The sequence below is a fragment of the Vidua chalybeata genome, chromosome 4 (assembly GCF_026979565.1).
Source record: "Vidua chalybeata isolate OUT-0048 chromosome 4, bVidCha1 merged haplotype, whole genome shotgun sequence".
Classification (NCBI taxonomy): domain Eukaryota; kingdom Metazoa; phylum Chordata; class Aves; order Passeriformes; family Viduidae; genus Vidua; species Vidua chalybeata.
The window spans coordinates 29,170,299-29,196,312 of NC_071533.1; the positions used below are offsets into that span (position 1 = coordinate 29,170,299).

The following is a 26,014-nucleotide window of genomic DNA, read 5'->3' on the forward strand; positions in this document are numbered from 1 at the left end:
CTCCACCTGGACATCAAGATAGTGACTGCAACCAGACAGCCATTTCCTTATCCCTTGAGTGGTCCACCCATCAAATCCATGTCTCTCCAGTTTAGAGATAAGGATGCCATGCAGGACAGTGTCCAGTGCTTTGCACAGGCCCAGGTGCATGATGTACTGACACAGACTCTACTCAGAGAGAACCTGGCTGATGATTTTTAACAGGTTTTGCACATCTTAGTAAAGTATAATTCTATAGTAAAAGAGTGGCTAAGAAGAAGTAGCCCATAGAATTACCAGCAGTAGCATTGCTACATTAATTGAGATGCTTCCTTAATCACCTTATTTATTACTCTTCCAAATACATTGTTGGCTTGATTTATCTTTTTCAAAGGCACCCACTGCAGCAGTGGGGAACTCAGCAGAGCAGCACCCAGCTGTGCAACAACAAACACTAACCTTGGAGGACCACCTCTGGGAAACAACTGTGTTTTTCTAAACTGAGGATCTCTGAGATTCAAGATTTCATGGAGAAACCCTTGTGCCTTCTTGTTTCTTGCTGCCATGGCAAGAGTTGAACAGAATGCCAATATTTTTGTTGTATAATCTAAACCTTTATTGACTGAACACTTACGGAAAACTCACACCACTCTAAGTAAAAATGGTAGGTTTGGCTCATTATGTGAAAAGTGATAGAAGTCGTCTTAGTGTGAAGGTCAAATTATATGAAAATCCTGGGCATGGTGTGATTTGGGGAGTTTTTGGAGGTTTAGCCTTTTCGTTTGGTGGATTGGTTTTTGAAGGGTCACAGTTTTTGACTGCAGTCTTGTTACTGCTTTTTGTAAGTGATAGAGTGATGTTTGAATTGTAAAGGTACTTCTTTGTGAATAATGGATATACATTTTATTCATTAAATGTATTGAAAACCAAAGGGTTTTTTTTCCTTCTAATGAAAGAGTTTGCACTTGAACTTCAGCCAGTTTGTATAGCAATGTCCTCCTCAAGACATAACCTCAGCGCTGCCACTCAGGAGAAGAACTGCCATCAGCCTACTTTGAACTAGTGCTGAAAGCACCACATTTGCCAAAGGTGACTGAAGTCCCAGGGCCACACCTGCTGCACTCCTGTGACAATGTCTGCCCTGCAGGCATATCCTAAAGAACAATTCTGAAGAAGTATCTATGAGGCCTGAGGTAGGTGTGATCTTTAAAAAGTATGGCTTAGCAGTCTCCAGGAAGGGTTTAAGAACTTCAAGCATCTGGTAACTAAATGGGATTTATTTCCCTACTACATGAAAATTTAACAGGCTTCTTCTTTTTTCATTTCCTGTTAATGGCTCGATCAGCTAAAGCTGGTGGGGATGGGGAAGTTTATTCCAGATCCCTGCATTTCGGTGAGTACTGAAAGCCAGGAACTGAAAACCAAAAGATGTAAAAAACCCAAAATAAAAACTACCAGCACAAAATACCCCTTAGGATAAAGTAGTGGAGAAGGACTGAACCCCAGCTGAACCCAGTTCAGTTTTGGTAAGCCAACTGCATGTTCCATTCCTTCCCCAAAGCAGTGTAGTTCCAGATTACAGGAGAAAACCATGTGCCAGAGAAGCAGCAGCCCTGGGCATTGGGCATTTGTAACATGGGGCCAAGTTCTTGCCTGCAGAGAAAAAAAAAAAAAACATACCAGAGCTGGGGCTATCCTGTGCAGGGCCAGGAGCTGGACTCCAGTAATCATTGTGGGTCCCTTCCAGCTCCAGCTATTCTATGATTCTACTTGTTCTGCTGTAGATTGTACAGGGCTGGCAGAGGCACATCTGCTGTTCTCTGATGCCAGAATGGGATGTGACCCTCAGAAGGGCTCAGGCACACACCCCTCAGGCACTCCTCAGAACTGAGAGCAGGCACAGCAGGTATGTGGGTGCAGAACTGAGAGAAGGCGAGCAAACAAGCTGACAGGGTGAGATGCCGGCACTTCTCTCTGTGGCACTACCCTTAGGCACACAGTGAAGCAGCTCGTGGCTTCGTTCTTTCCCCTTTCCTCAGAAATCGGGAAGAATGATAGCAGTGAACTTTTTGTTCCCTTCTGTTAGGCATCAAGGGACACGTCAGCTCCTCAATTACTTCTGGGTGCTTTAATCATTGTTCCTGTTGTGCTCACACTGACAGTTGAGTTATGGTGTGCACACCTAGACTGAGTATTTGAGATTGCGAATGCCCCTCCTCACAAACAGGCAGACAGAAAAGCTGAGTTTGTACTCGCTTTATTGGAAAACTAACCCATGCAGTTTCAGCTCTCTGTGTACTCACAGACACCTATGGGAGCTTGTTTCCCAGGGCTGTTTGGAAAACACATTTCTAAGTGCCACATCAAAGCATGGGAGATCCAAATAGCTGTATCCTGCTTTTCTCTGGCCCATCTGAGCTTGGCTGATGCCTCCAGGGAAGGCTGGGACTTCAAGCTGCTTGAAGCATAACCAACAAGCATGATGCTGCACAAGGAGACGACGAAGTTCACTTGTAGACAGAACAAAGCACATGCTTCTTTAGTTGCTTGTGTGCTTTTTCTCTTGTGGCTACTCTGATAGCTTCTTCTCTAATAATTGCTTCACCAGAACAGGATTGGACCGTCCTTGTGTTTTCTTTTGTACCAGACCAATTAACTTATTTAGAACTTTTTGATTTCCTGCCTTTATCGCCATAACCTTTAAAGAAAAAAAAATGCAACAGACACCATTGTAACAGGAAAACTGAACATCTTCACTCATTCCTAACCAAGGTATGAATATTTTTGTTCTTTGGACTATTGTGATAAAAGACTGCATTTTGGGATAAAGTGTTATTTATAAAATCTGCCTTCAGCCTTGCAATAAGCTCCTGCTCTGCTCCCATGAGAGAACACTAAGTCCCTACAGCATCAGGGCCTTACGACTAATAGAGAGAGCTCCTCTTATTGAAAGAGTCAGAAAATACTTTTGGATTTTACAGTGTCTGCAGCTTGAACAGCAACTTCCTGGAAAAAAGCCAGAGAAGTGAGAAGGACTATCCTTGCTAATAGGATCTACCATTTTACTAAATATAATGTCCTGTTATAACATGTAATTTGAATCCAATCAAAATCTATTTTATAATATTGGTGAGGTCCTTCAAACACAGATGTAGGTGTTTTTTTATTTCCTTCAAGAAAGTACTCCTTTGCAACATGATTAATTAACTGGTCAAATATGACCTCCTATCACACAGCCTTTGATGCACAATCACCTGCTACATTGCAAGGGCCATGTTTAAAAGCTGAAAGGATCAGAAATTTCACCTTTGGGCCTTCCTAAAGGAGATGCTCTTGCTGAAAGACAAGCATTGGGCCTTCCTACTGTTTGTGTGGCAGGGAAGGCATTCTCTACCTGGTCAGAGTTACTGGGCAGAACACAATCGATGCAAAGAAACAGGATGACGTATTTGCAGATGTTCAGGAAAGGGTTGTAAACATAGGAGCTACGCACTGTGCCAATACCAAATTCAGATGCAAATACTGCTTCTCATTACAGTATCCGAATTATTATCAGTCTAAAATCTCTGTTATGTTGCACAGTGGAAAGGACTCATTACTCTGGATCTGCTAGAAATTACCTATGTGGGGCAGAGTGCAGTACAGTCCTGGTCCTGCACTGTCATAAAGTGCTCAATGTTGGTTTGAGCAGCTGTTTAGAAGCAATTTCATTCTGAAAAAAGTTACTCTCAGATCACACTGAAATGAGAGTGTGGTTATGGACCTTCCCAGTCAGTTCTAACATTCTCTCCCTCCCTATGCTTTCATACCAGCCTGGAAATACAGCAGCACTTCTATCAGTCTCTGCAAATGAGTCAAGTTGGATGGAGGTCACGCCGACCTACTGCAAGCTCATTTTATCAAAAGCTCTTGCAGAGCTGTTAGCATCCCCCAATGAGATCTGGAGTGGGCGGTATTGTTCTCAAAAGATGTTAATGTTTTTTCCAAATGGCAAATGGAGCTAGACATTGTTTATATTAGAAGTAAGCTATTCACTACTGCTTTTAAATTTTTGCTCCAGAGAACATATAAGCACTTGTTTTCATTTTGCTTTATATAAAGCAGATTATATAGACTCTTTCAAGATCCCTTCCCACTCCTCCCCTTCACGATCAACAAGGGTTGTTTCCCTTTTTTTTTCCAGCTCAGACCTTGTTAGATTGAGCCACACTGGCTGCTGTGTGTCTTTCAAGGAGATGGGAAAGAGCCAATCATCCCCCACGGGGGAGCGTTTGTGTTGCTGCCACAGCCCAGCAGAACAGCAGAGTGGGCAGCAGCTCTGGAGCTGCTGCTGCTGCCACAGGGCTCTGGCTCCTCCCCACCCCACAGCCACTGTCAGGCACGAGAGCCAGCAAGGTTCCTCTGTTTGGCAGTGGAGAGAGACATGGCAAAAAGTCAGATGCAAGCAGAATTTCTGCCTTGCCAGCTCTGATACAGTCTCAAATTCTATAACTAATATATGCCCTGCAGGCAGGTTACTTCAGCTTCAGAACAGTTTAACAGTGTTGCCCCAATATCACAACAGATGACATAAAAATCAGAGTTATGTGGCTAGGTGGCAGAGTCAGGTTAATGGCAGTACAGCTGGAGAGGGACAGGGCCTTGCAGTTTTGCTTTCCTGCATTAAAGTTTTATGGGCTCTCAGAATGACGTAGCACATTAGCCAGACTGGTAATTTGTTTTGCAGATCATTTTGTTTAAGCTTCAGTTTCAAAAAGCCCACTTAGTAAAGTAAGAAAGAAGAAAAGCTTGATAATATCTTGGCAGCAGCCTTACTGCTCTGGCTCTAGAGCTCAAATGCCATCAAAAAGGAAAAAAAGGGAGGCTATTTTAACCCCCTTTCAGTGCCACAGACTGCCACAGTGCAGAAGGTTCCCAGCATCATCATAATCACCTCATTTTCTTGTCCATCAATCACTGCCTGGCAGATCTGTTCAAGCTCTTTTTGATCCTGTAACAGTCCAAGTTTCTGTTCTTTAACAATTTCAAGGGGAGTCTTCCCTTCTCCCTTCCACAATTCCGCAAATACCTGAAAATCACAGTAAAAGCAGCACAGGTCAGTGGCTTGACTTACCAACATTGTTTACATGCAGTATTTTGGTTATGGATCCAAGAAGCCCTATTTTTGCCAAGAGTAGGTTGTCTAAATGTGAACAAGCCCAAGATTTAATCATGTGCCTCTCTGAAAGAGCCCTTGTACCTCCCTCCTTTTCTGCCACCTGTACTGAGACAAAGCATTGCCACTTCCAGCACGAGTCCAGGTTAATGGTTCACAGCAGGTGCTGTGCAGCCTCCTGCAGCCCAAGCCCTGCCCGCTCCCCCAATGCCAGGGTCTCTCCAGAGGGGATTGCTGAGCACAACCCCCTGCTCCTCAAGCCCAGAGCTGCTGCTCCCTGGCTGGGAGAAGAGCCACCACAGAGGGGATGGCTGCAAGGCTGCTCTTCCACCAATACTCCTGCTCTTCTCACATCATTCACAGACCTGCCTGGGAGCAGCAAGGAAATGCATCTCCGTGAGCAATGGCTCTGCCCGGGAACTGACGATTAGCTGACTATTGTACCAAGTCCAATCCCAGGTAACTCATCCCATTACCAGTCCTTGCCAGCAGGCTGTAATGAGGATATGTATGACAAAGCAGAAGAAAAATGGTGCCAAGCAGAATGAATGCAGCAGCTCCAGCCCACCTATGCATCATCTCCAAGTACTGGACTGCTGGGCAAACCCAGGTCTGTGGAATAATCACTTGTTAATGCTAGTGTTTTCCTACACTGCAGCAGGACTATTGCCCTGGAACACGCTTGAGAGGAGAGAACATTTATAAAAAACCAATTTCCTTGGGCAGTCATTCTCTCTATTCCCTTTGCTTTTATTTCACGGCCGTGGGAGGAGAGTAAGAAAACCCTTATTAAAACAGCTCGCTGTGCTCCATCCTGAGCTGAAGATATAATTGTATGTTTGGGCCATCGCTGTGTCCCAATATGGAAATGCATGTCATTTCAATTTAATGCAAATTTCAGCATTAAATACTCCCTGTAGGATGAAGAAGAGGCTCTGATGGGAAGACAAGGAGGGGCATTCAAACTGCATGTTAAATAATTTGCAGGGCAGCAAGAGAACTCAGGTAGAATGATGCACATAGGATGGGATCTTAACTACCCCAGCAATTTGCTTCTGCATGACAAATTTGGGGGTACAAAAGACCTCTAGTTAAAGAGTTCTCTGTTCACAGCAAGTATTTTAGAACTGTGCATTCATACAATTGCTGCAAGAGGACATTTGTTTGCCAGTGGCACTCTGAAGCTTTTTATGGGATCTTATCAACTCTACTGGAGACCTTGTGAGAGGGTAATGACACAGAGCTGTATTGTGGCAGCTACATCTTAATTTTTCCTTGAGAGAGGGCCAAAGGCAGATCACAATATTGGAGTTACTGATAAGCAGCCAGAGTTACAATAGCTATAAGTAAAGCTTTCAGATCTTTACACTGAATAAATCAGTGTTGTGTATGTCTTCTACAAGATCTTCCTTCTAGTGTGATATTTAAAAATCATCATGCCAGTGCTACCTGGAATAGCCCTAGAAATAAATATATCCAGCAGAGATTCAGCCGGTCTGCAGCTGTTTGCCTTTTTTTGTAATGTTATTTTTTGGTTTTTGTGTTTTTTTTTGTTGTTGCACTCCATTGCTACTCCTGGCAGCCCTTCTGCTTCTTTCTTGAGGGATGAAGCAGGAAGGCTTCTGTCCTGGAGGCTTCCCAAGGCACCCATACTGTATGTCACCCATCAGAATGAGCCCTGTCTTTGCCAAGCACAGCACAACCTCTAGCAAAACACCCTGGACAGTCTAAAATACTGCACAAATCAGAGTGGACAATGAATAAGCCCTTTCACTTTCCTGAAAAAAGGCAGATGAGATTTTTAGGACTGGTATGTATTCAAGCAGGATGCCATGGGCTGCATGAAGGAGAAATCTGCAATGAACAAAATCTACGCAGCCAACCATGGCAGTTACCCAGGAGCAACACGTACATAAGGCTGACTTAGATCAGGGGCAGGACAGCTTGACAGTCAGAGATCCAGCTCTGATTTCCCTGTTATGCCTATGCCAAATATTTCCTGGCTTGAGGAAAGCTTGCCCATTAGAAACCTTGAAGGCACCAGATTTTTTTCTGTGACAGCTGCATCATGTGTCCCTTCCTATTTGGTAACAAGCAACTCCACTTGGTAGAGCAACAATGTTATCAAGGCCCTTGCTTGTTTACAGGTATGTAGGAAAGCAGAAAGAGATGTGGCCAAGACCTGTCAAAGATGCACTTTTAAAAAATGTGTTTCTCCACTTGGCAAGGAGTATAAATCTAAAGAAAGCAGTTTAAAAAACTATTTCAACTCATTTACACAAATGCCTGCACCAGCACAGAAGGATCAAATTATGAAGTCTCCAGAGCCAAAACGTGAATCTCAGGCCTCATTTCCATTACTGAAATCTCAGTAGCTTCTACTATTGATTCTTGCCTGAGCATGATTAGATTTTAATGATGTTCTGTGGTCTCCACCTATGCAGGCTTAGCAGCATTGGTCAAGATGAATTAATCAGGACTTACACGTCTGGCTGTCATGGGCATCATATCAAACATTTTGCAACTGGTGACCATGCCAGCTGACTGCTGTGCCTAAGAATGCTCCAACTGGAAACCCTATCTGCAGTGATTTGCTGCCAAGGACAGGAGGAAAGCAGCAGGTAGCACCATTCCAGCAAGTCCTGTGGGCACCTCTCCTTTCCAGTGACGGAAGCTGTCATGTCTGGCATGTGTCCCTCAGCTTCTCAGAGAAGTGGGGGGCAGTTGGGTCCAGTCCTCCAGATGGTGTAGTCATAATTGTCAAAGAAGATGGTTCCGTTTAGGTATGGGTACTGTAATCATTTCCCTGCTAGCTACTTTAAAGTAGGGGTGGCAAACAGGTCTGTTGAAGTTATTCCTATGTGGGTGACCTATGCAACTGCAGAAGCCAGCAAAACCCAAGGTCTGCTCTGCTTCATGGCCTGCTGGGTATGGATCCCCCAATGAACCAGTGACAAGGGTGTCCACACAGAGTTGCTCCAGGATAGCTGTTGGCAGCAGGGACAAGTTTCCACTTCCCTGGCCCAGGAACCAGCTCCCTCCCATAACACCGTAACTCACAAGTAGGTCTGTTATGCCAGACATGGACCTGCTGCCAGCCTGGCAACTTGAAGAGCAAGGCCCCATCACGGACACACTCCCCATCAGACTGGTTTCAGCCCTGGGTGAGCAGCACCGACTCCTCGCACTGTGCGCTTCAAAATGGTGCCTCTGGGCTGGGCCGTGGGCAATGTGTATCCATCTGATCCAGGACACGCTCACCCACAGCCCCATGCGCCAGCAGAGCTGGAAGCTGCTCCCCCCTTTGCACAGGCACGCCAGCCTGGAACTGCTTTGGAGACCTCTGGAGTGGGACGCTATGTTTGATGGCAAGTTGGGCATGAGCTCTGTAATTACCTACATGGTAATTATGTGAGCACACAGTGCCCTTAGCTTAGCACTGCATTCCACCACACAATGCTCAGTGTGTACAGCCAGTGTTCACGGCTTTTATCTGCCTCTTTTTACTGCCTTAGACAGCAGAGCCCAAACACAAAACCTTTTAAATAATTTAAAGTGGTTAACAGCTTCCCACAGCGAGCACATATGTGTACACATGTCTGTGTGCTCACCCCATTGGACCCTTCCATCCTTTCCCAATGGATCAGTGTCTGCCACTGCAGATCATGCTCCCCTCCCCAAGAGCTGCAATTCATCTGCTGGTGTGTATATATAGCCCTTTCTGCCCTCGGGCCATCCAGCGTCTCTGCCTACTGCTGAGAATTGTTATAAACATTTGTTACTCTTCTGACATCCAGGCAACCAAAATACTTTTCTAAATGTGGCAAGGTTTCTGCAGTTTGATAGCATCATCTCTTGGTGAGGGCAAACTACTGCGATTTCTGGGGCCAGTTTCAGATCACTGAGGACAACATGCACATTACAAGAAGTTTGTAATTAAACAACAAATGCATTTCTGAAATTCTTGACACTTCACAACGTGTCAGAAGTGCCTGGCACACAAATATATCACAAAGCAGAAAATACCATAGAAGAGCATTAGTACCCTGTCCCTATCTCCACAAGGAAGAGACTTCAGACTGGAGTTCTGAAGCGTCCTTTTCAAACATGGACACTAAACTGATGGGTGTGCCACAACCCTGCAGGCAAAGAGCTGCATTCCAGTGCTTCTCCTATTAATATTTTATCTCCTTTATGAAGCTTTTACTTTTCCAATACAAAATTTCCAAACACACATGCCTGAAACCAGGCACTTATATCCCTATTTATGACGCCTGTCTTATGCAGCTGGCTATCCACAGACACAGACCAACTTAATTAAGAACCACAAGCATCTCCAAAAAAAGAAAACAAACCAGAAAGTTCATTCACAGTTCACTAACAGTTTCACTGATAAACACTGAAACAGTCATCTAATGCACTTAACTAGAGTATAATAATTAATCTGAAAAGACAAATCATTCCATATAAATGAGCTTGCAACAATTTAAGGTGAATGACTGATTATGGCCTATCACAGCAAAGCCTCTAAATTTTGCCTAGAAACACAGCAGTACTGTTCCATCACAACCAGTTCACAATTTAAGATATAAATCAAGAGCTGCTTTTTCAGACTGTCCTAGGCAAGATGAAAAAAAACCAAACCCAGCTTTAGTTGCTTGAGAGCTTCATGATAGCACTTGCTCAAAGAAGCAAGGATAAAAGAAAGGCCAGACCTCTGCCACTTTTGACTCAGGTACACCAATACAGAACTCTTTCTGTGACTGCACTTGGATGAATTGTATCCTTTCCCATGTGCTAATGCTTGGGAACGTAGACTTTACTGTCCCTAGGAATCTAGTAAGTGATACTCTTGTCTTAACTGCAAGCCATGGATTAGCTCCCACTGACCTTTCACACAGGCCTGACTGGAATAGTGAAATTGAGATCTACTGTCTGCTCTGTTCAGAAGCAGGATTTGAGTTCAGTTCACATTGTTTAAGTCTACTATTTAGCTTCTGTCCTCTTCTAAAAGTGAATATGCAGATATATCTCTAAGGTTATGTACAAACATAAGGCATTTGCATCTGTTATATGTATATAGCATAGATAAAGAAGTTGTCCTTTATCAACACTGTAAATAATTTCCCTTTAAAGCAACCACAGTACTGGTACATAATTATTATAAAATCACTATGCAACTGAAGTAAGCAGCCACAGATTCAGAGTACAGCAAAATCAAAAAGGTACTTACCTGCTTTGCTGCTGTAGAAGAAATTTCTTTTTTTTCTAGAAGGTTCAAGAGGTCACCCAGGAGAAAAGAACTGACTGGGCTAGGGAAAAAGTGGGTAGAAGTTACTTCAGAGAATAAGGTGCTGTAAGGTATCTGTGCTACTGCTGCTTGCCTAAAGATCACACAGTTCAGTATGACAAGCTGTTTCCTCATGTTCAGTACTAATGGCCTGACTATGCCTTACCATCATCACACTCTAAAGACTGAACACTGACTGCTACTCTTAGCTACATGATCCTCTTGTCTGCCATGGATTTGTCTAACTCCATTCAGCAGGACAGAGCCAAGGCCTGTGCAGGACTGCCTGGAGTAACAAACTTCACAGGAAGCAACTAAAGCAGCCGTGAACAATGGAGTAATATGGTACCAGTCATGAGAAATGGATCACTTGGTCTCACCACTGCAGCAATGAAGAAGACTGACCTTTCCTTTACTGTAAGGGAATGTTGTTTCAAGTAACTGAGCAGGTCGTTTAGAATCCAGCCGATCACCTTCTTTGGCTTCATTTGGGTCCGTTTTACCACACTTTCAAAGAATTCTGCTAGTCCGTCTTCATTCTGTTTATAAAAAATCACCTGTATCAAAGGGATACTGGAGTGCAAACATGATTACAGAATCACAGAATTTTTAGGGTTGGAAGGGGCCTCTGGAGGTCATCCAGTCCAACCCCCCTGTCAAGGCAGGGTCACCTGGAGCAGGTGACACAGGTTACAGGTTACAGTTAATTATACAATTACACTCAGCATATAAATGCTCAGTCCTAAAGTAAACTTCAGCTGTGAATTCATGGCAAAGTCACGAGACTTTGGAGTAATTTTATTAAGATAACAGCCAACAATCTTATGCCTAGAACAGGAATATACAGTTTATCTGTCAGCCTGTCTGTTTCAGTAGAACTTCCAACAAATGAGCTATAATTTTTCTCTTAATGCCTCCCTAAAATTAGCATTTGGACAGAAGCTTTCTCATCTTTGCAAGTGTTTTATGCATAATCCTAGAAAACACAATCTAGGCTGTCATGCTACCTTTTACCAAGAAGAGCCTTTTCCTGAAATTGTCTGCAACTACTTCACTCTTGATCTTGCAATCGCTTCTATTTATTTTGGATTAAATTAGTAAGTTTAGCTTGCATTTACCCTTCAGAGATATGGAAAGGTCATATGTAAGAAGCAGGGTTTTATTTCCAGTTTTTTTTCTGAAATGCTATGGTAAGCTTTTACACAGCACAGTAACAGCTCAGAAAATATGACAGTGGGAGATTCAATTTATAGCCTAAGTGAAATCTGAGATTGTTTTTAGAAGAACCGATACTGCACAGTCTGTTGAATGCTGTGGTGTTTGTCATCAAGGCATTGATGGACCTTTAAATGCAGCACAGAACTCATTAGGTTTACTGAAGGCTGAAGAAGTATGAAGTGGCAGCTCCTACCTTTTAAAGGAGGAATCCAAATCCAGCATGCCACTGGACTTCTGCAGTATGTGCCATAAACACACAGGAGGACAAGCCAGCTCTCAGAAGTCAGGAGGTAACAGCTTAGAGATAGCCAAGGAGCTATTCTAAGTATACAGTCATCACAGCAAAAACATTTCTCAAGCACATACTGACTGCAGCCAGATCTCTGAACAGTTATGAGAAAAAGAGAGCAGGGCAACCACAAAAAGCCTGAGTTCTCCACTCACATCCCATCAAAACAGTCTCATTTGTCCTTGTTTTTAAAGGCCATTTACTGCCATAGCAATACAGAATTCTAGACTTTTCCTTCTCCAAATTTCCACAACACAAACTTCCAAAAACTCTGGATACCACATTTTTCATTGATAATGACGTATAGCTTTTGAGAAGACTGCAAACTACTGATCTCTGTTCTGTGAAACAAAACAAATGTACCTAGATTAACATCATGCTGTAAAACTGGTGTGACAAAAATCAGACGCATCCCCTTCACCTTGAGACCATGACCAAAGAAACCAAATTCTCAGCCTGGGAAACCACTGAAGTCTTTTGTGAACCAAGGTAAACCTTCTAACTCCCACTAGTTATCTATCTAATACACATTGATATCATTCTATTCTTCTCCAGCATTCTAATTTAAGTAGCAGTTACTATCTAATCAAAATTATGCAAAACTAAGGCTAAATAGACTAGAGGAACAAATTTGACTTAAAAGAAAAAAAAAACAGTAAAGGAATAACATGATTACCAAAGCACAGTAAACTTGATTAAAAACTGTGTGTGTTAAGCAGAATTCCTAGAATGATGTATTGCCAGTACTGTACTCTTTCTAATTCACCTCAGGATTCAATAGCACAAACAAACACTCATTATTTAAATAGTGGGTTCCTTTACACAGCAACGATTGTCCAATCTAGATAGGAAAAAGTGAGCATGTCTGAATGCTGGTTTCTTTACACATGCTGCAGAAGGTTTTACAAACATTCCAGACAGAGCAGGTCTAGCTACAACATTATGCGCAGGCAAATAATGTCTGCAGATGCCACATGTCTGAATGCAGCTACACAGCTCAGACGCGGCACGTCCAGCACTTCCATCATGTACAGGCTACAGAGCGTATCCCTAGCAGTGGGCACATCCCAGTTTCTGGATACTTACAGCCTGGCTGGAGTTGCAGTTCTGATCCTGCTGCCAAGACCTTTGAAAAATCAAGGACAAACATATGTAGCCTTCGCATTTTAATCGGATGATTTCCAAGCACCAAGTGCAGAAAAGTCCAGGAAAATTCAGGGAGACAGACTTACATATGCTACAAAGTCTCTGAACCCCATACTCACTACTTGTGCACACATAACCAGAAACACTCCCCAAAATTCCCTTGCATTTCATTTTTGGTTTTTTAAAGAGACTGTCATTTTCTGTAGCCAAAGAGAAGGAAAACCCAGTAATGCTAGACTGAAATGAGTACAGCAGAATGTCAAAACATCAGAATGACTGACAGAAATGAAACATTTTCCTTATTTTCTTGTCATATTAAAAAAATGTAGAGATAACTTGATTAGCTTCAGTTTCTAGATACTGCACTACTTGACTTCAATTTGGTTTACATTTTGGTAAACTTTCTTCCAAAATTCACTCCAACTACCAACACTCATACAGATCTGACCCTTGCAGCAAATCTGAGCTGAAAACCACTGCACGCTCCAACATGCCGGATTTACAGGAATGCTGACTGCCTGTTCTCTCTTCATTCTGAATACTCTAAACTTCATTGAAAGAAAACCAGAAATCTGGAATAGTAGCATCATATTTGTAATCCAGGCCACTCTGTGCTCCCATTACACACCAAATATGCTGCAATTTATTCATGTGAGTCTCTCTGGCATGAAACCTGACATACCAATATCTCAATCAGATGCAAATTTCTTTCTTAAACATGGTTTAAAATGATGATTTCATAGCAGTGAGATGTAAAAAACTCTAGAGGTGTAGTGATTTCAGGTACCTTTTAAACAAATTTAAAACAATACTTTATTTTACAGAATATCATGGGTACAATCTTCAGGGACAGTGGGACTGTAATGTAAACTTATTCTTTTGAAGACCAGTAATGTTTCCCAAAGAACTAAAGAAGAAAACTGCTTAAATGTTCACAAATAAAATCTCATTTGCTGCTTTGTTTTTCCCATTTTCACAATCACAGTTCCTACAATAACCAACCGTGAGGTAACAACTGCTGCAAAAATGTACAAGACTGTCAGAGGAAAAAGCCCCAGGACATCCAGGAGAAAAGCAGACTAGTTCAAACTTTTTCCTAAAGCTTCTTGTAAAATTATTTGAATTCTAAGAGAAGTGTAAGTAAGTTCACCTGCACACTAGGATGTCTGAGTATGGCAGGGCATGAAACCAAATGGTCAAAACCAATTTCTCTAGCAACCCACATCTGACTGTTTGAAGGAGTCAACAGTGTGATTGTTCCACCAGGGCAATCAGCCTAAGTGGAACAGTTGCTTTTACCTGAGTAAGCAGAGGAATAGTACATGCACAGGAAGACTTAGAATTCACATGACAAAGGAAGTGATCAGACTGTTTTTTCTCATGCTGTACTGTGACAATCAATGTCTTTTCTGGTTGGACCTCCCTGGACCTCAGCACACATTTTGAAAATGAAGTGTTGCATTAACACATTAATACATTAATGTCTGCATTAATACGCTAATGTCTATGCTAATATATCTTTTTTTTTTACTCAACAGGTAAGATGAAAATATTGTAATACCATAACTGGCAAAGTTGTCAGATCGTTCTTGACTGATGCATTTGCCAGCTTACCAGTTTACAGAGCAAAGTAGAAATTTCATGAAGAAACTGAGTACCCAAATACCATGGAGTCTACATGACTCAAAGACTCTACTCTTACTCAAAGTAAGAGTAGTTCTGCATGAAGAAAAATCAGAAAAATATTTTATTTCTGCTATTTATATAAAACTGCCAAAATGAAGCTGTTTACACATAAGGCATTTCAGATATGAAGATATTAATAGGGTACTTCTTCCCTTTCAGTACATCCTGTAATTAGGCAAAGGAGGAATCTCAGTTTATCAACACCACAGTATGTACAGGCAGCTCCTGTGTATGAGGACAAAGCTCTGGAAGCAAGCTCAGGAGCTAGCCTGCATGCTGAAGTATGTGTGTTTGATTGTAACTTTGGTACAAAATGCTTCCTCTATCAAGTTGGTGCAGAACAGACTTTGCATTTTAGAACCATTCCTCTACAACTGCCATTTATTTAATGAGCACTCCTGGGCGCTCTAACCTGAAAGAATGCTCATTAGATGTGTGCATCTGGCCCTATCAGCAATCCTGTGCAGCCTCTGATGCAAGCTGAAGGCAGCGACGGACACGGCGCCTCCCGATGAATTAAGGTTAACGGGTGTCCCAGTGCACAGGCAAGCAGCTCTGGTGGGGAGTGTGCAGGCTGACATTCTAATGCACAATAAAAGGAGACCTGCAAGGAAGAATGTGCTCACTTCATGCATTCAAATGGATGCATTAGCTTATTACAAGCTGAATCCCAAATTTCAGCTTGGAACTCATTAATTGTCTTTCACGTCACAGAAAGGAAAAAGGGAAAAGCAAAGGCAATAAAGGATTCCAGAGAACAGCTGAAAGAAAAGGCCATTATGAGGCAAATACATAGGGCTAGTTGGCAGAGATGACAGAAGCCACCCATACCAGCAACTTGATACGCACAACAGTGGGCTGATGCCAAGTGAAAGGAGCGGGTGCCCTGGGCGTGGCTGCCATGGAGTTTATGTTTTAAAGAGATTTGGATTTGAGACCACGGCAACACTGACAACACACCGGTGTTTTGGCTACTGCTGAGCAACTTTCTTTCTCCACTCTGTCCCCCGCAGCAAATAGGCTGAGGACAAGCACAGAGCCAGGTGGGACACAATCTAACAGCCAACTGTTATATTGGTTATATTCCCTGCCCTGCTCAACAAGGAAGGGCATTTTAGGGGATGTATTCAGTGTCATTGGCTGCAGACTGGCAGCACATCAGTCTACCTGTGGAGTGGTGAGTGACTGTGTTTGCATCATTTTCAGGTTTTCCACTACTCTGTTCCTTCACTTAAGTGTTTCTCTCAAACCACAAGCCTTACTTTTGCTTTTCCAATCTCCTCCCTGTACTACTGGCTTGGAAAATGAGCAAGCAGCTGTAGTACTTAGCAGCTGGCAGGACCAATGCACTACAGAGAGGAAGAAGTAGAAAAATTCAGAAAAACAGGATGCAGGACCGATCTACCCTTTTTTACCCAATGAAATAGAAAGGTAAGAACTGCTGACACCTCTCAATACTGTGACTGCAGTCTTGTGACTTTGATGAGAATTATGACTCACCTGCCCACCAAACAGTCTGCAACTCACTAAAATGGTACAGCAGCACAAAAGCAGTTTTCCTAACAGCTTTCCTCATAACACAGAATCATTTTCTTCCTGTAGAATCAGCCTCTGTACAAGTGTATTAAATTACAGACATACAAAGAAAGGATATGAGGTAGTTATGTGCACTGCTCTCCCTTCATTTATAGTCAAAGGAAAGGATCTCCTCCAGAGGACAATTTCAAGTACTTACAGTTCTGCTCTGAATCTCTGAAAAAGTCCTTTTCCTTCTGTCTCCACTAATGACAGTGGTAACCAAAGCGGGATGTTCTCCTGGCTTAGCTGGGTATGTGAAATGTCTAATCTAGGATGAGTATACTAACTCTCCCCAGAGCTCCACTGGCAAAGAGAGATGACAGTTTGTATTTAAGAAGCTCATAGTTCTCTAGAATAATTTTGGGAGTTACGAGATTTTGCTGTCACTTCCTTATTTAAAGTTGTATTTGCCACATTGTTTCCCTTCTCATCCCCTCTTCTGAACCTGTCCCTGGTAAACTGCACTATGAGGGCAAAGTTGATACTGTGCAACCATTTTGTATATTTCCCTAAGAATAAATCTGGGGGGAAGGAGGGGAAGTGTTTCCAATAATGTGGAAGGTAGGTCAAGGAGCACATGAAACTGAAAGATTTAGACTTTGGATTTTGATTTGCGTTCATTAAATATGGTCAATGTGCCCAGCCTTGCAGCAGGCCCAGAGCTGAAGAGCAGACACTTGCAGACAAGGGACAGTAGCCAGAAGCTGTACATTTGTTGCAGTCAGTCAGGGGTGCAGCCATGTCTAAACAGACAAGATCAATATTGAAGTACCAGTTATTTGACTGCACTTTGCATGAGAAACACTTCTTGGCACACTGTGTCTGGTTCATTTTTTCCACCATTCTATGTGTATGGCTCCATGGTACAAAGTACGCGTTGGACACATTTCGAAGTTAGAATGTTCATAAGGACTGACAGCTGCTTAATATGACATTTGTATATCTTTCCAAGAACCATGCAACTTTGAAGTTTCTAGGCTTATTTTAGCACTTGATCAATAGACCTACCAATAAGGTGAAGCTGTGTTCAGGAAGAATCCCATACTTTTCAACAAGCTTTTTTCTCTTCACACTGGGGAGGTCAGGAAGTCTCTCATGAATCCAATCAATATTTATCACTTGCTGATGGTTCATATTAGCCGGCAAAGATTTTGTATCGTACAGAATCAATGGGGGAAGGTTTGGCTCTGGCATGAACCTAGTAAAAATGAAGAAAAACACCTTTATAATTATTTTCACTCAGAAGCTAAGCAATAAGGAATAAAAAGTATATCACAAGTTTATACTTCCCTGAAAGCTGTATCACCCTTTCAACTAAACAAAATATTGAAAATTAAAGACCTGGTAAGTAGAAAGAGATCAGGCCTCAAACTGTTGCAAAGCCTCTCTCTTTTTTTTTTTTTTTTTCCTTCAGGAATTTTCTACCAATTGTTAAAGAGTTTATAATACAAAAGGGGCAATTCAAACACTTCTGCACCAAAAATAACAATAAAATGTCCCAATAGCACCAGTAAAAGATATGGAAACAGCCCACTCTTTTTGGCATCAAGCATGAATTACAGATCTAGATAAAAATGGGAGTGGGCTGGCAGGGAAGAACTTGGATTGACAGCCAACTGCCAGGAGTGATCTGGGCAGGTTGTAACCTTTTCCAGCCAAACTTCAAAAATCTTGATGAAATCTCATGCTGTGCTAAAAGCAAAGTTACTGTGCTCAGCAGGGTGCTATCACAGAACAAAAGGCTCCTGTAAAGAGAAGGCCAATTCAAATAACTCATAACTGCGATTGAAGCAGAAACTTCACTCTTACGTGATCAAATGAGGGGTTCAAACCACTAGAATAAAGGGCATTGAGCTATAATGATTTCTATTGAAAATCTGCCTAAACATAGATTTTAAGATGAATGTATAATGTGCAGCACTAAGTTACAAAAAAACCTAAAAAACATAGTTTATAGTTCAATACTGTTCATAATCTTAGTACTAGTAATAATCTTTATGGTCTTTTTTTGAAATATCTTAGACTCATCAGTTTTGTCTAGGTTTTAATGAATCTTCTTTTTCAAATTAGGCTTTTTAAATAAGCCTCATGCCTGCTCCTACCATAACAAGGAATTCACAAAATTATCACTGCTGCATTTCTACAAAAACATAATCTAAAAAGCAGATTTAAATTCAAAGTTTGTGGGATGTTTTCATAATGGTTGCTCTGCTGTAGCAAGATGAGTGGTAGAATGTAAGATCTGACAGGAACACAGAGCTGACAAAGCTAAGAGACTCTGGAAGTTCTCTTGCTGGGAAGTGAACTCTGGGAGTAACTGGAAGCTCTCTCAGGGGTGCAAAGATAGGGAACTACTGGGAGGGTGGGCACTGTGATGGCCCCAAGCAGCCATGCTGCTGCCCTACAGTGTTGCCTCAGAACTTGTTCCCAGCAGCATTGCTTTGCAACAGGACTCATGCCTTGTCCCCTCAGCCTCACAGTTAAATCCTTCCTGGGCGACTTTATGGTTCCAGTGTTTGTCATCTCACACTTGTGGAAGGCTAAGTACTTAGCAAGGTAACACCTTCATTAGGTCTACAAAGAACTTCAAGGTAGAAACCTGCCCATGAAATGCTGACACCTTTCAATAGCAGCTAGGATTTTCAAACAGTGTTTGTGATCTCTGATCACAGAATCTAAGCATGGAAAGGCAGGGCCTGGTAGCTGAAAACCACTTCCTTCTGTATTTACTTAAAGCAGGCACAATGCTGAACTCAGAAATTCTGATGTTTTATGTCAGGCATTCTTAAAAATACACTTATACTGGCCATACAGTAAACCTTCAACTTTCCCACTTTGAGCTGAAGTACTCCCAGCCTAGTCTTTGGGAAAGGTCCAGGGGTTTTACCAGAAAGGAGACACAAACCCAGATCTGAACTGCTTAGATTAACACGGATTTTGATAGGTCTCTGCCCCTTCCAGTGGAAGGTAAACTTCCAACACATACTCACTATGCTGACTACCTTTACATCCTTATTACATTGGCTAAACTTCAGAAATTTAATAAATTCTCAGTTGGTGAAATGTTAGGTCTATTAAAAAAGAAATACCGATAATCCTGTTTTCCTTCTTTGTCTCTCATTGGTACTGTGCACCTAAAATAAAAACAAACAAGATCTGGTAAGAGATACACCATGGAGTTAGTTTTATGGCAAAACCACAACCCAAAACCTCTGCCTCATGAAGATTAGGACAGCCTCTTAAAACCACTTCAAAGAATAAGTGCATGTAAGAGGGCAGTCATTTTCACAGACACTGCTTGATGCAGCATACAATCTGTTGTGAAAAAGCCTCAGCCTTAAATTACTCCCTAAGAGGAGACTATACTTGTGAACATTAGCTTTAGAAGACACAAGCTGAGCAACACTATATTACGGCTCCTGATCATGTCACTAGGTATATGTGGGCACTCAAAAGCAGCTATTCCTATGTTCCTCCAAAATAAAAACTCACCCAAGCTTGGAATCAAAGGCTCTTGTTTCATTCAAAATTGTCCCTCCATTTTCAAGTTCTTCAATTTGCCTCTGTATTTCATAGTCTGACAGTAATAAAAGAAAAAGGAGTAAGCTTGTTAGACTACACTATTAGCTTTAGTGCACTCCACTATTTCATTTTTCACTGCTATGCCGTAATGGAAGACTTAGTTGTTTTAACCATAATGAAATCAACAGCAGTAGTTATGGACAGAATTATCAGTCACTGTCTCTCTCCAGCACTGCTTCTTTCTTTGTGTGTTCTCCTCATCTGCCTTCATTTCCTTTCATTTCTCCCCGGCACTGCAGTCAAATCATATATTCCTGGTGACCTTGCAGTCACCCAGTTCAGTTTTCTTTTGGAGATGTAACCATCAGCTTTTTTTTCCCTCATACCCAAGCTGCATCTGAACTTCACACATATCACACACCATACTCAGTGGAAAGCAATCATGTCCACTGGAGGACACAAAACCTCTGCTACCATATTTTAGTCCACATATTTTAGGCACTGAACCACCTGCTTCGTTCTTCTTGTAGGCAGAGGTTTTACTGCAAAAAACTTGCAGACTATCATGCCTAATACTAAAATTTACTCTGTCAAGGAGCAGCAAGAATGGGGCTGCTCCATAAAATGGGATAAGCCAGGAGTGAAGGGGTGACCAGAGCCCAGGCCATGCCCTCATGGTCTGATGCAGTCCCACCAGTCTGAACAGTGTGAGCTGGGGCAGGTGCTACTATCAGAGTCCTCTGACAGTGCCAGTTGAGGTGAGGGGATGAGCTGAGACCAGGGTCCATTCAGGGAGCTCAGGGAGAAGCAGAAGGAGCTAAGTTCTAGGAACAAGATTACAGAACAAGTCCAAGGTCCTTCAGGAGACAGGACTGAAAACTGGCACACCTGGTTCACAGCCATTTAGGCAAGGTCTGAAGGCCCCAGCCTGAGCCTAAATGGGACTCCTGTACCCACAGGCAAGGCACCTGGAGAAGACACCCAAGTGAAGCTTGTCAGGGCATTTAAGGCCAATTACTGCACTCAGGAGCCTGACATATTTTATCTCAGACCACATAAAATACCTACAATGCTCTTGTAATGAAGCAACCACTATTTACCTATTGCTTTTGCCAGAAATCGTATGCTATTGATATTCTTCACTTCAGTCCTCACTCCATAAGGCTCTCCAGGGTGATGCACAGAAACATTGGCATCCACTCTCAGCTGACCCTCTGTAAAAGGAAATTTTTTTAACAGAACAGTCTGCCCTGTACACTAGAGTTAAAAACCTTAGCATGCATTAATAGACTGCATGTTATATGCAAAACCTTAATAGCAGACTTCTTTATGTTCAGAAAGGAGTAACAACCACTTCATCATAGCTTTCTGTATGTGATTCCATCTCAAGGGACTGCCTTGAATCATTCAAAACAGTTTTAAATCATTGCTCATAATTCCTTTCAGAAAACTGCATGATGCAGTGCAGCACAGATCCTCTAAGCCATACAGTGAAAAGAGCTTCTGATTCACAGCTCTTAAATAAAGGGCAGAATTAGACAAGCAAAGTGGTGGATTGTGAGCTTCCATTCCTCTCAAAGCAGCACAAAAATACCTTTTGGAATTACAATTCGATGGATATATAGTACCCTAGCATGGAACACAAGAACTTAAGGTTATGTTGAACAGATTTACTAAGGTGTTCTTGGAAATTTACAGCTCAAGGACAAAATGTGAGAAGCAGTGGATTTTTGTAATTTTCTTCCTCTCCTTCCGGAAATTGCAATCTTACCCCTTAAAATGTCCCTGGCTCCCAAAAACTGTACAAAGTTTTATATAAAAGCATCATGCACTCTCAGTCCAAAATGGCCCATTGTCCTTAAAATTTTTTAGTGACTCAACCACAAGGAAATCATAATTGTATCTTACTAAGTATTGTCCCTTTAAAGACATCTCTTCCAAGAAGAAAAGCCTTGCCACAGTTATCAGCTACTGGGAATACACAAACAGGAGAGGCTTTATTACATCCTGGAAAGTTAAGAAACATTATTTTCCCCATATTACACATTGAACATCTGTAGCCTTTCCCTCTGTTTTTTTTTTTTTTTTAATGCATTTTTAAAATTTTAAATACAGATAAAAAGAAACAAATGCCTACTGATTGGTTACATTGCAATATTACAGAATTATAAATGAGAGTGCAAAATGACTCAAGAGTTAAAACTGTGAAGACACGACGGCTTCAGAACCCATTCCGGTCAGGAGATTTAAATTGACCAATGAGGCCTTGGTACAATTTGTAAAAGCAGCCTGGATGACAGCACACTGATTTCCTCTGTCTTCACAGAGCCTTGCCAGACATGCAAATGAGACAAGGATGCTGGAGTGACCCAGCATCTCTTTCAAGGGAAGTGTTTTGCACGTGCTCCCTCTTTGGGGTTAAACTTGTTCCAAATGAGGAATAGTCTGGTCCTGCCCTTTGCTTCATGTGAGACATGACCTGTTTCTACTTGGATGTAGGTGTCAGTGTGACCAGACAATGAATTTAATCAGGCATAAACAGAAGACCCAGGCTGCAAAAGTTCCTAAAAGACAAAAAAAAAAAGGCTTTTTTTTTTTCTTCTTTAAGCCCAGCTTACTTTTCTTTCACTTTACAATGAAGGCATCTTTTCATCTGTTTGTTGTTAATGAAATAACATCTGACAAAACTGGGCACATAATGTCTTCACTGTACATGCAAAAGCCCCTAAAACCTTCAAGAAAGAAAAAAATATCCAAATACTTTTATAGCTAACTATCCTGGAAGAAAAATATTTCCAATACTGGGATTCTCATATAAAGTCAGAAATCACCCTGTGATAAAGGATACCACAATGCAATTCCAATGCCAATCTTAGGGCCAAATTCAGTAGTGAAAAATGATTGTATATATGTATTCCCACAAAGGCCCTTGAAGAAGCATCCAAACTGGCTGCTTAATACTGACAACTGTGCCTTATTTGACATGTGGGGCACTTGTGTGAGAAAAGATTCAGAGAAATAGATAATGTCTAGCTATTATTATTTCCTGCTACATTAAATTAAAGTTTCATCAGTAGCCAACATTTATTGGATCCCATTTATTGTGTGATGCATAGACCACTCTCTGATTCAGTTCTCCAGGAGATATCCACTTGCATAATGGACCGAATTTGTTGCCAGACAGTGAGGCCAACTGTCACAGGCAAAAATATAGCCTACACTGTGAACACTAATAAGCAGCTCCTAATTGTGGATATGTGTGGAGGGGATGAATGCACAAAACCACTTTTAAATTCTTAAGCAGATGTCTGCCTAAGACATCTGTAAGATGAGACCTGTAACCATGTGCAATTTCAGGTTATAAATTTCAGTGACATTAAGACTGAGGAAAAATGGCATGATCTGAATCTTACAATTAATGAGACGGAATCATCAGTTAGGAGCCTGAATGCAGGCTATGCTTCTGCACATCACCTATTGTGAAAATTGGGGCCTTAGAATTACAGAAAGAGCTGGTGCCAGAAGCAATGTTTCCTGCAAAAAGAAGTGGTCTCAAAAAGATAGGTAATCTTGGCTAAAATTAACCCCAGCACCCATTTCTGTACATACTGTTCATTACTCCATCTCATCCATGACACCAGTACAAGTTCACTGCCTACATCAATTTTATGACTAGCTGAGACCTGACACTTAGAAGATGATCCATGCTCCCACTACTTTGTCCCTTTGCTCCTTCCATACCCTACAATTAATTGTTGCTACAGATCTTCTGTGCTGCAGTGCTGTGGCAAGCAAGATAGAGAGAGACAGGGAGAAGCACCACAAGAACCCTGGGGACGTTTCCTCCTGCCTAGCTTTATCCTGTAAAATTATTGTGTGAGGAAACATAACATCTAGCAAGGCAAAGCTCTGCAGACAAAGGCAGGCCTATAAGCATGGGAGACATTAGGACAGACTCTGAGGAGTCTGCATTATAAGGAGTTGCATTATAAGCAACCACAGAGCGAAATAACCAGAAGCTGCAAAACTCCTGCAAATGCAGAGAATTACTGGTGACAAGGGAACATGCCTTTCTCCCCTCAGTACCTGCCATGACTGCCTGGCTGCTCCCAAGTGTTTGCAGAATGAGCTGAAGCTCTCTGACTGCTGCAGCTGCTTCTTCCCCACAGCACATATCAGGCTCCATGACAACCTCCATGAGACCAACTCCTACCAGGAAGAGACAGGAGATTTTCAACAATAGCTTTTGATCTTGGCATGTGAGAGTGCAACTGGCTAATGCATGAAAGAAATTGGACTTCTTTAAAAAGAAATATAAAAAACACATAAACCCCCATGTATTATTTAGTAACTGTCACAATGGGCCTAGCTGCAGATTGCTATAAAACCTTCTCCTGCTATTTTTTTAAAGTAACTGACAACTGCAGACACCCCCCACCCTTTGTTGACATGAAGATCAGAAGGACCCATTCCTCTAGAAGAACTCTCATTTAAAGCCAATTGGGTTCCAGATGCAAATTTATCTTAAACTAATTTTGGAACAGGCAGGCAGAACTGTAAACAGATGTAGTCTAGTTCTTAGCTTCAGGACCTAGCTTTCAAGGAATCTGAGCAGCCACAGCCGTCAGCTTCAATGGACACCAGAGTACTTCGTCCCGGTTAGGCTAGGCCAGCCAGGTTGCTGCCCGTGTTGTGCACTCCTTTGGATCACTCCGTTTACAATTTCCAAGTAAAAAGAGAAAATCTACATTTCTTCAAAGCTAATAATTAAAAGAAATGTCTGACTCATGCACCAACAGATTCCAACAGCTGCTCTTTCTATACACAAACTTGATTAACTAGATCTGTAATATTTTACTTTTTTTAACAACACATACAGTGCAGAGCTTAAATAGCTGAGTGGCTCTGTGTGACTGACAGTTTTGAGCAAACTGGAGCCAAGAGATTTCTAGCTTGCTACTGCCAATTATCATCAACCAACAGCAAATGGCAAAGGTTTACTGGCCATTAAAAAATCAAGTATTCATCTGTTTCCAGTGTAACAGTAATTTTCATGAATTATTTTTTCAAGGAGAGAGCCATAAAGCTGGTTTTATTTTTTTGCCTGTTTCCTGTCATCAATTTACCTTTAAGGACTCATCTTAACCCAAAAGGAGGAGAAAAATAGGAAAATAATCCAAGCCTACCAGCCCTATTCAAGTCCACAAGGGTTTGGCTCCTTGTATCATCATGGAGACTTTTTCCACTGTCTTGTTCCAACTGAATTTGTTTAATTCTCACAGTTTTGGTCACCATCTGGCTCATCTTGCTGTCTATGCAGAGACTGTATGACAGACATCCATTCACTGCAATAGGAACTCTTTGCTGAGTGATTTGATAGCCAGCCTGTCAACAAAATTAGCTTTGTATGCAATCGAAACATTCACTTTTCAGAAAGCAGACCAAGTACAAATAGAATTGACTAAGAACAAAACTGAAAATGCAACATCTTTCAGAGTGACCTATATAAGAGGAGAGAATAAATGCACATGTAAATTCAAAAGTAACTTTGCTTAAATGGAAAGGAAGCAAGCTAGAAGATGAGTCTAGAATTCAACATAATGGTAAGAAGCTGGAAGTCTGGGAAAAATATGAGGACTCCTCAATACAGATAAATATACGACATCATACTAATGCTGAAAGAATCAATAATCAACTGCACAATCTCTTGCCAAGGATGACAAACTTCTCTGATACTGCCCTGGGGCAGGAAATGGACTGGAGGAGGTTTTTCCATGCCTGTGGTCCCACGATCCTGTTACATGTTGTTTGAAGCCAGTTACTGTACTTCCATCCCCAAGCTGGGGCTATCACTCAACCTCCCAACAGGCTGCATATCCTCCTCTGTCTGTTCCAAACTGTATGCACTAGAGGGGAGGAGAGGGAAGGGGTAGAGGTGTGGAAATCAAGAAAATGTGAAAGCTCTATTTCATTAATATAGCAATTTAAAATATAAGACACTGCAACCCCACGTAAGGCACACGGCTGATAAACGCCACCTCACGCCTGGGACTCCACTCAAAGGGGAAACTGCTGGCCAAAACAGTGGCTGCCAGTGACAAGGTATTGGAATAACTGCAATGATGCAAAAATAGAGAAGTGAATCAAAGAC

At 41.8% G+C, this 26,014-nt stretch overlaps 1 protein-coding gene across 1 annotated transcript in view; it reads right to left on the reverse strand.

Annotated features, from left to right (window-relative positions):
• Positions 1–2,220: 2,220 nt before the first annotated feature.
• The window catches only part of GATB (glutamyl-tRNA amidotransferase subunit B), a 42,367-nt gene continuing 18,573 nt past the window's right edge, over positions 2,221–26,014 (reverse strand). The window contains exons 4-13 of the mRNA XM_053941626.1: positions 25,050–25,248; positions 23,950–24,072; positions 20,964–21,077; positions 19,834–19,918; positions 19,431–19,475; positions 17,350–17,539; positions 10,830–10,963; positions 10,368–10,446; positions 4,913–5,047; positions 2,221–2,677 (exon numbers count right to left, since the gene is read on the reverse strand). Coding sequence (XP_053797601.1) covers positions 2,549–2,677; positions 4,913–5,047; positions 10,368–10,446; positions 10,830–10,963; positions 17,350–17,539; positions 19,431–19,475; positions 19,834–19,918; positions 20,964–21,077; positions 23,950–24,072; positions 25,050–25,248 — 1,233 coding nt within the window. The 3' untranslated portion in view covers positions 2,221–2,548. The remainder of the gene's footprint in view (positions 2,678–4,912; positions 5,048–10,367; positions 10,447–10,829; positions 10,964–17,349; positions 17,540–19,430; positions 19,476–19,833; positions 19,919–20,963; positions 21,078–23,949; positions 24,073–25,049; positions 25,249–26,014) is intronic.